Source organism: Sorex fumeus, unplaced genomic scaffold, assembly GCF_029834395.1.
Source record: "Sorex fumeus unplaced genomic scaffold, SorFum_2.1 ptg000044l, whole genome shotgun sequence".
NCBI classification, from domain to species: domain Eukaryota; kingdom Metazoa; phylum Chordata; class Mammalia; order Eulipotyphla; family Soricidae; genus Sorex; species Sorex fumeus.
This window is the reverse complement of record NW_026606101.1, coordinates 50,821,176-50,835,588: the sequence shown is the minus strand read 5'-3', so window position 1 is coordinate 50,835,588 and position 14,413 is coordinate 50,821,176. Positions and strand designations below refer to the sequence as shown.

General features: G+C 42.1%; 1 protein-coding gene across 2 annotated transcripts in view; it reads right to left on the bottom strand.

Moving 5' to 3' along the window:
* VPS8 (VPS8 subunit of CORVET complex) overlaps positions 1 to 14,413 on the bottom strand; it is a 257,750-nt gene that overhangs the window by 195,372 nt on the left and 47,965 nt on the right. For both annotated transcript variants that reach the window (XM_056121586.1, XM_056121585.1), the window contains exons 14-15: positions 9,095 to 9,175; positions 5,958 to 6,128 (exon numbers count right to left, since the gene is read on the bottom strand). In XM_056121586.1, the coding sequence (XP_055977561.1) occupies positions 5,958 to 6,128; positions 9,095 to 9,175 (252 nt within the window). The remainder of the gene's footprint in view (positions 1 to 5,957; positions 6,129 to 9,094; positions 9,176 to 14,413) is intronic.

Genomic DNA, 14,413 nt, shown 5'->3' with positions numbered 1-14,413 from the left:
TGTATCAACAGCTTGAAAGAAAAAGACCAGAATTCCAAACACGACATGTTTCTTTTGAACGCACATTGCTTTTGCACTGTGGTAAATGCAAAAATGTGTACGTCGAGCCATTACAAAGCTAAATAACACATGGCAGAGACACTTAGACACTCCATTATTATTATTATTATTATTATTATTATTATTATTATTACTGTGATCTACAGGAGCATTACTGTTTTAGGCAAACGGTGTCACGGCACCACACCCACTTCCAGTGCCAACATCTCTCCACCACTGTCTCTCGGTCCCTTCTCACCTCCCCCCGCCACTAGCAGACAGTTCTGCAGGCCAAGTCTCAGCGTGGTTTCCTTGTCTATCGTCTACTCCCCGTGTCATAGGTTCTTCATACTCCATTTACTGAGGTTAAATACTTTAAAACCATCATTTTCTTTTTTCTTCATTCAACATTGGTTCTTTTCCCTCTGATTAACTTTGCTTGATACACACCGGCTAGTTCCATTCAAGTTGCAACAACCTGCAAGATCTCGTCTTTTCCTATAGCTTGAGTAGGATTCCGCTGCTTCTCTACTTCAAAGTATTTTTCATTTCCTCATGAGTTGTTAGGCAACTCATGAGGAAATCTTGAGAGTTCCAGATCTTTACTATTGTATTATAGGGCTGCAGTGACCATAAGTGTGCAAACGCTCTTTCAAATTAAAGTTTTTGTGTATTGGGGGTTGATGCCAGGAAGTAGAAATCAATGGGTCAAGCAGAAGCTATAGTTTCTATTTTTTTTTGCTTTTTGGGTCACACCCAGAGAGGCTCAGGGGTTACTCCTGGCTCTGCACTCAGGAATTACTCCTAGCAGTTCTTAGGGCACCATATGGGATGCTGGGAATCGAATTCAGGTCAGCTGTGTGCAAAGCAAACACCCCACCTGCTATACTATTGCTCCAGCCCACAGTTTCTAATTTTTTGAGCTCTCAGGGTTGGAGAGATAGCACAGCGGGTAGGGCATTTGCCTTGCACACGGCCAACCCGGGTTCGATTCCCAGCATCCCATATGGTCCCCTGAGCACCGCCAGGAGTAACTCCTGAGTGCAGAGCCAGGAGTAACCCCTGTGCATCGCCAGGTGTGACCCAAAAAGAAAATAAAATTCTAATTTTTTGAGCTCTCTATTCTGTTTTCCACTGAGTCTAAACCTGACCACAGTCCCATCAACAGTATTTGAGTTCCACAATGTGGCCAGCACTGGCTCTTTCCAGACTTTCTAAAGTAGCCCCTTTTCACTGGTGTGAGGAATTGTCATTTTGATCTGCATTTCCCTAATAATCAGAGATGCTGAGCACTTTTCATATGCCTACTCACCACATGGAGGCATCTCTGGGGAAAATATCTGTTCATCTCTGCCTCCATCTGATTGTGTTATTGATTTTTTTTGTCGTTAGTTTTGTCGTTTATCGTATTTTGTCATATTAGCAAATGGTGAGTATTTTTTTTCCATGAGTTATATGTCTTTTTATTTTAGACACCATTTCTTGCAGTGCAGAAACCTTTTCTTTTGATGCAGTCCATTTATTTTTGCTTCTGCTTTCTTGTCCAGTGGTACTGAATCATTAAAAAATACTTCTTCAGAGGTAACATGGTACCTATGTTTTCCTCAATGTATCTTATGGATGTGGGTATAATATCTAGATCTGAGATGCATTCTGAATTAACTTCTAATTCTGAATTAAAGTTTATATACAATATACTAAGTTTCACTAAGTGCATAATTCAAATTATGAGTGACATTCATATTTTGCATGATGCATATTTTACTAGAACCATTTAGCACAGCGGGTAGGGCGTTCGCCTTACAAGCGGCCAACATGGCCGACCCGAGTTCGATTCCTCTGCCCCTCTCGGAGAGCCCGGCAAGCTACCGAGAGTATTCGATATGCCAGACACAGTAACAACAAAGTCTCCAATGGAGACGTTACTGGGCCTGCTCGAGCAAATCGACGATCAACGGGAGGGCCTTTACTTTTTTTTGTTAAGACTCTTCCTTGCCCTATTTCATGCACCTAATGTTTCTGTCACAGGCAGAATGTCCATAAATCTGAGCATTTCTCTCTGGGTTCTCGAATTCTTTTCCATCAGTGAAGATCTGCCTTCAATCCAGTACCACGGTTTTATTAAAACAACAGAATTTAAAGTTAAGGAATGCAAAGCTTCCCATCCTCTTCTTTGTCTTTTTCCTCAATAATACCCTATTTCGGAATTTTATTACTTCATAAAAAGGATTTCTTTTTTTCCATTTCTGGGCCACATCTGGCTACTCTGGGCTTGGGACTCAAGAGACTCCGAGGTGGTGAGGCTCAAACCCAGGCCTCCCTCCTGAAGAGCCTAGACTCAGCCCTTTGAGCTGTCCCCTCCTCTCCCTACAAATTTTAACAGTATTTGTTTCATGCCCCTGGAAAATGCCCTGAGAATTTTGATGGGTTCTTCACTGAATCTACACAGTGTTTTAGGTAGCCACGTTGTTTTGATGATTTTTCTATTCCCTACTTTGAAATATATTTAGTTTGACATTAATACAACTATTCTAATGACTGAAGTTTGCATGTTATGTCTTTCTAGCTTTATGCTTTTAATTTATCTATGTCTTTGTAACTGGGTCTTGCTTTGTTTTAAATCCTATCTGGCAATCACTGGCTTTTAATTGAAATGTTTAGACTGTTTTCATTCAGATTTAGATTACTGTATTAATTTAGATAAGCAATTATTGTCAATATTAATTACTCACACATCAGTAATACCCAAAAGTATTTATAATTAATAACTACTTATTAATATTATTAATCTAAGTTATCAAAACAATTCATTTAATACATTAAATTTTAATAAATTAATGAATTTATTTTATTAACTTATTACTCCTTTTCTGCTTGTACTATTTTTTGAATGCTTTGTAAAATTTACTAGCTTTTTAATGTTCCACTTTGTCACTATTATAGACCTAATAGTTATACTTCCTTTTCAGTGACTGTTTTGGTTTTACAATATGTAACTTATCTGTTTACACTTAATAACAGACGATTTTATGTATACTGTAAAACACTTACATCTTTCCATTCCTTTCTCCCTGCTGCTATGTATTATTTTGGTCATACATATTATTTCTGTATTTCACAAACACTGCAAAATGCACTTTGTACTTTTTAAAAGTCAGTTGCTTTTGTTAAATAATAGTACTGAGATATATTTCACACAGTAAGATGCACTAAGTGCATAACTCAATATTTTCTAGTAAATTCGCAGTTATTTAACCACAAACCCAATCTAGTTGTAGTACATTTCCATTCCCTTCACAAAGTTCCCCTATACCTACGTCCACCTAAGGCCCAGATGTAATTCTGGACCCACTAAACTAGGTCACTACAGTCTTGCCCTTTGTGTACACTGCATGTAAACAGAGTCACGCAGGTGTGGAGAGATGATGGCTCAGGGGCGAGGGCAGACTTTGCACGCTGAAGCCGTGGGCCCGAGTAACTGCAGCAACAATGAAGAAAGAAGGAGAGGAATTTAAGAAAGAAAAAGAGTGGGGGTAAGGATTAAACACTGGTTTTTTTCCATACAGCTTCTTTCCTTAATCGTACTCCTACGGCTCATCCATGCTACCGCATGGGCCAGTAGTTATCTTTGCTGCAAAGGACCATTTTCAATTCTATGACTAATGCCCCACTTTCCCAGTTAGCAGCTGGTGGACATGAAGATTGTTCCCACGAAGAACTGAGTCTTCAGTAGGAAACCCCATGGCAGGGAGATAGGGATGGGGGGTACCGGGACAGAGAAAGAGCAGAGGCTGGACACGATGGAGGGAGTGGTGCTGAATGCTCTCTGCGTGAAATCCTACCACTGGCAGACTGTAAACACACTGCCAAAAAATATATAAAAAACACACTGCCAAAACAAAAATAATGTCTCCATAAATATTAACACCACTGCAAGCATATTACCTAAAACACAATAAACATTTTTCATTAATAATCTTTTCTTTTCTTTTTAAATAAGATTGTTTCCACCTTGGGGCTATGATGACGATGAACCTTTCAGTACAAGTCTTTGCGTTTCCATTTGTCTTCGGTGGTGATCGAAGAGTAGACCTTCTCCCGGAATCTCCACGTTTACCATTCTGAGGGACAGCCAGTGTGTTCCCACAGCAGCTGCACCATTCACAGTCCCTGCAGCACCGTCTGAGACTTTCCCACACCCTCGTCAACAGCACTTGTGTGTTTTTTAGTGCTGGCCATTCCAGTGGGCATGCAGGGTATTTCACTGCAGTCTTGATTTGAATTTCCCTGGTGTTTAATAACACTGAGTATCTGGTCATATGTCTGTTGACCATTTGCATATCTTCTTCACAGACTGATGGAGATTATTTCTGACAAAATCTGCTCTCAATCTTCTGTTGCTCCTCTGCATTTAATGTGGTTTTCCCTCTCTGGCAGCCTGAACATTTTTTCTCTTTATTACTCATTTTGATTAATCTATATATGGTTCTGTTTTACTCCTGAGCCTTATTTCTTTATTATATATCGAGCTTCCTGAATATGTATGTTCATAGTCTGGAATTTTTAACCATTATTCTTCCTCCCCCCCTTCCCTCTCCTTCAGAGATTTCAAATACACATATATTTGGCTACTTGATGCTGTCTCATAACTATTTTTTAAAAGTATTTTTTCCCTTTTGGCTTCATTCTGGACAGATTCTATTGTAATAGCTTCAAGTACTTTAAGCTTTTTTTTTCCCCCCGATACAATTTCTCTGTCTTTAACTATATTCAATGTATTCTCATCCCAAGCACTATAGTTTTTACCCACAGAAGCTAAATTTGTATCATTTAATTATCTCCATTGTCTTTCTCTTTTTGGACAAATGATCTGTAGTTGGCTGTGTGCAAGGCGAACGCCCTACCCGCTGTGGAGCGATAGCACAGCGGTAGGGCGTTTGCCTTGCACGCAGCCAACATGGCTGACCCGAGTTCGATTCCTCCGCCCCTCTTGGAGAGCCCGGCAAGCTACCGAGAGTATCTCACCCGCATGGCAGAGCCTGGCAAGCTACCCGTGATGTATTCGATATGCCAAACACAGTAACAACAAAGTCTCCAATGGAGACGTTACTGGGCCCGCTCGAGCAAATCGATGAACAACGGGAGGACAGTGACAGATCTGTAGTTAGTATAAATATTATGGCCTTGTCCACTATTTCTATGTGTTTTAAGACCATTTTAAATAAATTTTCTCATTTTATGTTGTGTCTTTCTTCTTTATGCATAGTTATCTTCAATTGGAGAGCAGATGTTAGAATAGTCTTTTGTTTTACTTTGTGGCCAAACCCAGCAATGCTCAGGGATTACTCCTGCCTCTGTGCTCAGTGTGACCCTGGCAGTGTTCAGAAGACTATATGGGGTGCTCGGGATTGAACTGGGGTCTGCCCCTTGTAGGACAAGCACCTTACCTTCTTCTTCTGTGCTATCTCTCTTCCTGAGCCCATTAATACCCATATGCCTTGTTCTAAGAGGCGATTACGGTACTTGAAAATCATTCCATCACTTCTGATCTAGCTTTCCAGATTTACTAGCGGGAACCAGAGGAGTAATTACTCTAGTCCTAACTATTCCCTATATACTTGGGGAGATGCCACTGAGTGCTCAGGACTGTGGTGCCAGGGACCCCCAGGACCATCCAGACATTGCAAGGGGGCACCCAGGGCAACAGCGGTATTCCAGGGCCTTTAGGACTAGGCACAGTGATGCTCGGGGGTCCATGCAGTGCCAGGGACTGAACTTGGATCAGATGGCACTAACCCTTGGACTATCTCCTTAGCCTGATCTCAGCGACTTCTAGAGACACACTGCAAAACCTCATGGCTTCTACTTCTACACACCAAGTGCATCAAAGCAGTGCCAAGACAACAAACCAGTCTTACCAGGGCCTGGCTAACATTTCCTCCAGTGGCGAGTGACTTGAAATGACTGCTATTATAGACCAGCTGAACTTCTGAGATCTCCACAGTTTCCAATTCCTCTTGAGTTTGCCGATCAATCACATGTAACTTCTCCACGCTGTCCAAGAGCACAAGTGTGCGTGAGTTTATCCACTGCAATTTAAGCACACAGTGGGACAAAGTCAGCCCATTCTGCCAGCATTCAGGACAAGAAAACGTGGCTTCTCATGACTGGCTAATCCACAGTGAGGACTTGACAACACAATTAAAGCAAAAACAATAGGTGCACCATATGGCACCAAGATGCTTCATAGGTGAACCTTTACAGATGGTTCACTAAGAACTTCAACAGGTAGTACAGGATGCACTGACTTTTAGAAAATAATTTTAAGAGGTATATTTTCACAAGTGCCAAGAATACAAAGTGACAAATTTTGCATCCTAACTTTGATGATGATAATGAAACAATTGGACAAATTAAACCTCATAACATAGATATCCCAAAGTTAATTGTTATCATTCAAGTAATGCCATGTATAATATATTTTTCCTTCAGAACCTCCCTATGGATTATGGGAGAGTTCTTTGTTATTTCTACTTCTCTATGCCTTTGAATTTTCTCCAATAGATAACATTATCATTTTAAAATTATCATTATTAACTTAATAAGAATACTAAATAGCTTCTGAAGGATGTTGCTTTGTTAAATTTTGGATTATGTACAGGACATTTATTCTCAATTTTTTTTTTTTAAATTTCAATCTCTTCTGAAGAAATAGTCTAGAATAACTGATCCAGCACAAAGTATTTTCCTATGCTTGAACTTTCTGGTCTGCTTGTTGGTTTACTGATAGACTTAGTCTATGTTATTAGAGAATGTTGCAACTGATGTCAAAGACAACTGAACTGGAAGTATTTCTATTTTCTTATAAAATGTAATAAAAATATACTCTAGCACCATATTGTGATTACTACAAAATAAAGGTTTTGTTTTTTGGGTTTTTTTTCTTTTTAAATTCTCCCAGGAAATAGTTTGATGCACAAACCTTTTATGAGAAGTTCTTATAAAGTACACTTCTAGTTATTTTTAAAAGACTGTCATTTAGGAAAGATACATTATTTGCCTTATAAAACCTTAGTGCTAATTTATAGATGTTTTCAAAAGTAACCTGGTTAAGACAGAAAGAGCTCAGGCTCAGCAACTATGCTGTGATAGGATTCACAATTACAAGTGTAGAAATTGTGGTGATTGAGTCCTTTAAAGATCATTTACTAAACATTTCTAAACAATGCAGCTAGTGGTTATATAGATATTCCACAAAGCAAATGAAAATGATGACTTAAGTTATACCGTCAGGCAATCAGCTAGTATTCCTGGAGTAAAATCTTTCTAGAATAGAATTATATGCAGATTTTAAAAAGCTACTCTATCTCAAACAGCTTAAACAAGTGAGGGAGATGAAAACTGGGTTAAGATGAATCTATAAAGATTCTGGTTTTGATAAAGACACGATTTCTCATATGTGCAGGAAGAATCTAAACAAAATTATCCCATAGTCTACAGGTAAAATTGAGGCAATTAAATTAAAAAACCATAAGAAGAAAAGATCTATTTTATTCAGCCTAAAAAATGAAGTATTATCTCATTTGGAGAGAAAACTTATTTTAGCTTTTGTATTAGAAAAAAATGAGACATTCCTTTATAATATATGGTCACTTATATTCATGCAAACACAGGCTATTCCAATAGGAACCAGAGAGTGACATGCCAGAAGCAACCCAGAAGTGTCATAATTACACTAGCTAAGAATTTGGGTGCTATTTAATGAAAAAAAAAAACTTGACAAAAAAACTAAACAGCTTTTTAAAAAATATTTTATTTTTGTTTTTGTTTTCTTTTTTATGTGATGCTTTTATTATTTTTTAATTGAATCACTATGAGATACAGTTACAAAGCTTTCATGTTTGAGTTTCAGTCATACAATGATTGAACACCCATCCCTCCACCAGTGCACATTTTCCACCACCAATGTCCCCAATATCCCACACCCACCCCTGCCTCTATGGCACACAATTTCCCCCATACTCTCTCTCTACTTTTGGGCATTCTGCTGTGCAATCCAGATAGTGAGAGGCTGTCATATGTGGTCCTTATCTACTTTCAGCACACATCTCCCATCCCCAATGATCCCTCCAAACATCAATGATTTTGTGATCCCTTCTCTATTCCAGGTGCCTCCCCCCAATTCCCCCGATCAAGAGGCATGGAATAGTATTCCTGAACCCGTCTCTATTGTCCTTGGGTGTCAGTCTCATATTATGTTATTTTAAACAGCTTTTGTAAAGCCAAAAAGTCTCAAGACTGTGGTACATGACAGAGAGAAAACTGAAAAGCTTTTCATCCCAGGAAAATTATAAATAAGCTCCGGGACCAGTAAGAACAAGCTCAGAAGCATCAAGATGTGTTTACACACAAAGCTAGGAAATGATCCTGAAGAAATCCATCCAAACACCACTGAACTCCAGTAATCAGGACCTTAGAGGAACTTCCCCTGCTGCCACTGAGGCAGGCTGGGGTGCATGAGAAAGCTGAGGATATTGGTGGAGGGAAGGGGACACTGGTGAAGGGACTTATGTCGAGACACTGCATGCCTGAAAATAATAATGAACAACTTGATACCTGTAATTCACAGGGATTAGACTGAAAACAATTTTCAATGAAGGAAAAAGAAGACTTTCCTGACTCTGCCAGTGTTCAGGACATAGACTAAAAGAAAATAACTGAGTATTATACTAAACTCACACTTTATTTCGGAGGTGGTTTTGTTTTGTTTCTTTGGGATAGACCCACTGATGCTCAGGGATCAACCCTGGCAGACGCAGGAGACCAGATGGGCTGCTGGGGATCAAACCTGGAATGGCCACGTGCAAGACAAGTGCCCTGTCACTGTAATATCACTCTGGCCCCCAAAACTCAAGTCTTACTCAGTTTAAGGACTTCTCTTCTATCCCTGTGTTACAGATCCTGGCTTATAAAGAAGTCCTGGTAGTTTTAATACAGCATGAACTCAAAACAATTCATGAACTAAACAGAGATATTTAATTTAAACAATACTCACAGTGAAGTTGATGAGGTCGTAGTACAGGTGAAGATGCTTTTGCTTAGTAACATGTATTGCTCCCGATTCATCTCTCTTAACCTGGATGATGAAATAACAGCAAACTAAATATTTGCGCTTCAGGCTGAGAGACTTTTTAAAAATAATTATACGCCACCTAGAAAACCATTTCTGTTGTGTGTACAGATAAGCCCAAAGTATTGATAGATAAAAGGATTACTGTGTAGCAAATTTAGAAAAGAAACCATTCCCGCTATGCTTCATATCAAAATCCGAGGTATAATTGATCCATGGTCTGGTTGTTAGTATTGGCAAAGGCACTAATGTGATTCAGAGCAATCCAAATTGGATCATATCAGTGACTCTAGTTAGCTAGAGTTAAAGCTTCAATTGGAATTGGAGACAGTGTGACAAAAGTTAAACAAAAGTTCTGCAGTATGGGGCTGGAGTGACAACACTGCGGGTAGGGCGTTTGCCTTGCATACAGCCAACCCGAGTTCAATCCCCGGCATCCCGGATGGTTCCCCAAGCACCACCAGGAGAAATTCCTGAGTGCAGAGCCAGGAGTAACCCCTGAGAATCGCTGGATGTGACCAGCGAAAAGCAAAAAAAAAAAAAAAATTCTGCAGTATAATAGTCTTATAGTTCAAACAACCCCAGATTTCCCAATAAACCACAAGTGTCAGCGTTGCTCATATGTACACATACACTCTCTGTGCACAGGGTTCCTTCGCTGGGGGTTCAGAGTGGGCGTGGCAGTATTCAGAGCTCACTTCTGGCTATGTTCAGGAATCAGTCAAGGTAGGGTTTGGGGGACCATAGTGCTGGGGGTTAGAACTGCATGAAGGACAAGTGCTTAATGCTTGTCCGATCTCTCCACGCCCACATACATGCTATAATCTTCCATCCCCCACTGCCCTGGGATGTCCTAGCACGAAGGAACAGAGGCAGCTCCACATCTCCTGAGCCACCCGACACTCACACCAGGCATGCCCCACCTGGGTTCCTGCACACTCCCTTGGGTGACTGTTCTAGATTGGGACCCCTTAAGCTTTTCCCACTAGTAACCCCTGTTTCTCCCCCCACTTCCAGGCCCCCAAGAAATGTAACACGGGGCATGAGCTGCCAGAAGCACCTTGGATTTATTACATGGTTGATTTTGAATTAACATTTGGTCACTGTGCATTAGGAGCCTTCAGTGCCAAGTTCCCCACACACAAACACTCCAGCACATTGTGCCATATGGGGGCAGCGTCAACAGTTTAAGAGGGGAAGGGCTAGGTAACTGCCTCTTTCCCGAAGTCCCAATGCTTCTGTTCCTCTAAGTCCAACTGCATGCAGAGCTGACCTCACAGGACACCTTAACAAACAACTGAGGCCTCAAACTGGGGCCTGCGCATTCATCCTCCCTTCACCAAGTAATCTCCCTTAGAAGGGGTCTGACACTGATTTGGCCTACTACCCGGTTTTCAGGAAAGAGGATCACTCAACCACCTCCTGGAAACCTACTCTAAGAGCAAACAGGAAGTGCCTGTCAATTGCACTGACAGCTCCCACCATCCCCAGAATCATTCCAGCACCACCCACCCCACCCCCTGCCCCCACTTCCCCAACAAATACTTGGGGAACTGGGACCAGGAGAGTCAGGCATCCGACAGTAAGTTCCACTGTTAATAGCTGTGTGACCCAAGGTCAGTCACTTACTCTTTCTTGGTGTCCTCAACTGGAAAATGAAAGTTAAGACAGCACTAAATGGTTCCTAATCTTGCGTGTGATGAGTAGGTCACAAACCAAAAAAGCAATGGCAATTTCGCCTGTTGTTCTTAAGCTGTCCTAGGATTTTCTAGAGTCCTCACCTGAGAAGAATCACTTCCCCTGTGAGCACTCTACAGCCGAGACCCTCTGTCACCGCTTAGCTGTTCTGTTCCTTGAGGACTCTTGACCCTTTGCTAGCAAACATGTTTCCGACTTCTCTCTTTCCAGGGGAGAATCCTGTTCCTCCCTTTAGTTGCTACAGTGAGCAATTCTCTTTCCTCTCGCCACCACAGAACTGTGTTCTTGCTTCCTTAGACACCGGTTTTTTGAATGGGTTCTATGGCCTAGCTTTCCCTCTACTCCACTGATAATCAGTCCTCTGAAATACCCCTGACCTCTCAAACGCCCTGTTCAGACTCTCTGTGCCTTACTCTTCAGGGTGTTTGGTACTACCCAGATTGATCTTGTCTGGAAAGCGTTTTTCTTGTTCTCTGTGTGATTCCGAGCTGTGTCACTTCTTCTCTGACCCCTACAGGAGCACGTCCAGGAAACCTCCTTCACTGTGTTCTTCCTTGCTCCTTTTCCCTGGTGTGAGTGATGCCCAGGATAGGAGTGTACTCACTTTCACATCCCCAAAATCCTTCCTTGCCCTGGAAATCCCACTGTACTCTGGTCTCGAACAGCCACGCCCCAGAGGACATTCCCCAACACAAAACTTCAGAGTCCCACCTGTACTTCCAACACAACACACCAACCCTCCTCAGATGGATTTCTACTCAAGGAAACTCTCCACTACTAGTTCATAGCTCTAAAATGCGAAGACAGAAATGGAATGATCAGTTTGACCAAGTCACTCAGGCCCAGTTCAAAATGTCATCCCTTAAACATGGAGAGTATCATGCTAAGTGAAATGAGTCAGAAAGAGAGGGACAGACATAGAAGGACTGCACTCATTTGTGGAGTATAAAACAACATAATATGAGGCTGACACCTAAGGACAGTAGATACATGGGACAGGAAGATTGCTCCATAGCTGGAAGACTGTCTCATGAGCAAAGGGGAGAAGGCAGCTGGAATAGAGAAGGGATCACTGAGAAAAAGATGGCTGGAGGAATCGCTCGGGATGGGAGATATGTACAGAAAGTAGATAAAGGACCAAACATGATAACCTCTCAGGGTCTGTATTGCAAACCATAATGCCCAGAAGTAGAGAGAGATTATGGGGAATCATGTTGCATTGGAGGCAGGGGGAGGGTGGGAAAGGGGGGTATACCGAGGATATTCGTGGTGGGGAATGTGCACTGGTGGAGGGATGGGTGTTTGATCATTGTGTGATTGTAACCCAAACATGAAAGCTTGTAACTATCTCACGGTGATTCAATAAAATTAAAAATAAAAATAATAATAATAATAAATGTCATCCCTACAACTGGAGAGGGTGTTCCGTGGGCTAGAGCACATGCTTTACATGCAGGAGGCCTGGATTTGACCCCTGCACTTCCTGGTCCCCTGAATGACTCCTGAGCACAGAGCCAGGAATAGCCCCTAAGCACTACCAGGTGTGGTCCAAACTTCAAACTAATTTTTTGAACTTATACAGACAACTTCACACTTCCTTTAGAGCAAAACCTCCCATTACCTTGGGATCGAGCAACAGAACAGTGGGTAGGGTGCTTGCCTTGCATGCAGCTGACCCAGGTTCAATCCCTGGCATTCCATATGGCTTTTTGAGCTCACCAGGAGTGATTCCTGAGCACAGAGCCAGGAGTAACCCCTGAGCACTGCTGGGTGTGGCCCTAAAACAAATAAAAAACAAACCACAGAAACCTTCCTGCCTCCAATATTTTTTCTGCTACTTTCACACTGATTTTCCCCAAAATATCACTTTAACCACACCTTTAATTACTTAAGAACCTATGGTGGTTTCCCATTACTACTACAGCCCTTCCCATCTAGCTTTTGGATCAGGAGTCAGCAAAACTGTTCTGTGAAAGGCCACATCGTACATATTGTAGACAGATCATCTCTGTCACAACTACTTAATTCTGCCGCTACAGTGTGAGGCCTAAATAATAAATAATAATTCAAAAACACAAAGCCAGACATGAATGTGTTCCAAAAACACATCAGCTTTTAAAAAATGAACAGGCAGCCAGTCCAAATTGGCATGGGCGAAAACCTCCCAACACCACCCACTGTAAGATCTACATCATATTTTATTTCCCAGTGGCTCATTCCGTCAACATTAATCAAGCATCTTCTATACACAGGCCCCCTACTAGTGGCTGAAACCGAGCAGGAGAGCAGTTTCCAGACTTATGGAGCCTTCAATCTAGTGAGGAAGGAAGGGAAAGGTACAAAGCCATTGTTGAGAACTGAACGTCACTAAAGGAGTGAAGGCAGGAATGGAAGAAGTGGGAAACAGCACGTTTTGGAGGGGAAGGAAGGCAAAGTTAGCCGTGAGCTCAGAGGAGGGGAAAGGGGCACAGAGCTCTGCTGGCAGAGGGGACAGGGCGCAGGAGGGCTCTGTGGGCAGAAGCAGGAAGCCACGACAGAGCATGAGTAGGAATGTCACTGCTTTCGAGCAGGGAAGCAACAAGAGTGGGAAACACAAGGGAGTCACTGAGTCTGGAGACAGAATCAGCAGGATGGGGAGCTGGAGCAGGTGCGAAGAGAGAAGCGTCACGGAACGCAAGTCTTGGACTTCTGGCTGGAGAGACCCTGGGCAAGACAGCCTTTGCTGCACGCCCCAGGCCGGTGCTTCCCTCTGTGGCACGAGTGCCTCAACCTCCCCAAAAGGCCTCTCCACCCCTGGAGCAGCATTTGCCACTTATCCTTTATAAAGTCTCTCGCTATCTCTCGAGGGGTGAACCTCTTCAAATCCTGAACCTACAACTGGCAACTCCCATCACATTGGGTGCAGGTCTTCGACTGCTTTCCCTAGTGGCAAAGAGCTGCCAGGGTTTGCCTTGCAAACGTGGTATGACGCGACATGAAAGAAATTAAAGGTTTATAATTGCTGCCACTGCTTCCCTGTGTCAGCCACCGCGTAGAGAACACAGCAGGTGCTCAAGGGTACTTGCCCTCTGAGAAACACCCACGCTGTACGCAGTGAATGAGACACTCATATGCTCATACACACTCCTAAGCTATAATTACTTGTGAGTCAAAGGTGATGGAACTGAGAAGTAAACCCTGTCCAAGAAGAGGCGAGGGGCCAAGGGGCAGTCACTCTTTTCCATGTTAACCACTGAAGCCTTAAATAGGAGTCAGGTCGATCTCTTGCCTGAGCACCATCTAGCACGTTTCTTTGACAGAGCACTTACAGAATCAGAGTGGGGAAAACAAATCTTAGGATTTAAAAACACAGAAAGCAAAAACAAAAAATTTTAAGCTACAGTGTTATTTCAAATATAAAAACATCAAACTTGGCATACTTGCCAAATCAAACTCTGCTCTTAATAGTGCCAAGGTAACAGGACCTGGCATAAATCCTTTTATCTCTTTTATCTCTTTTAGCTGCACTGCACCAGCGTGTAGGTTTCAAGTGTGCATTACTGGAAA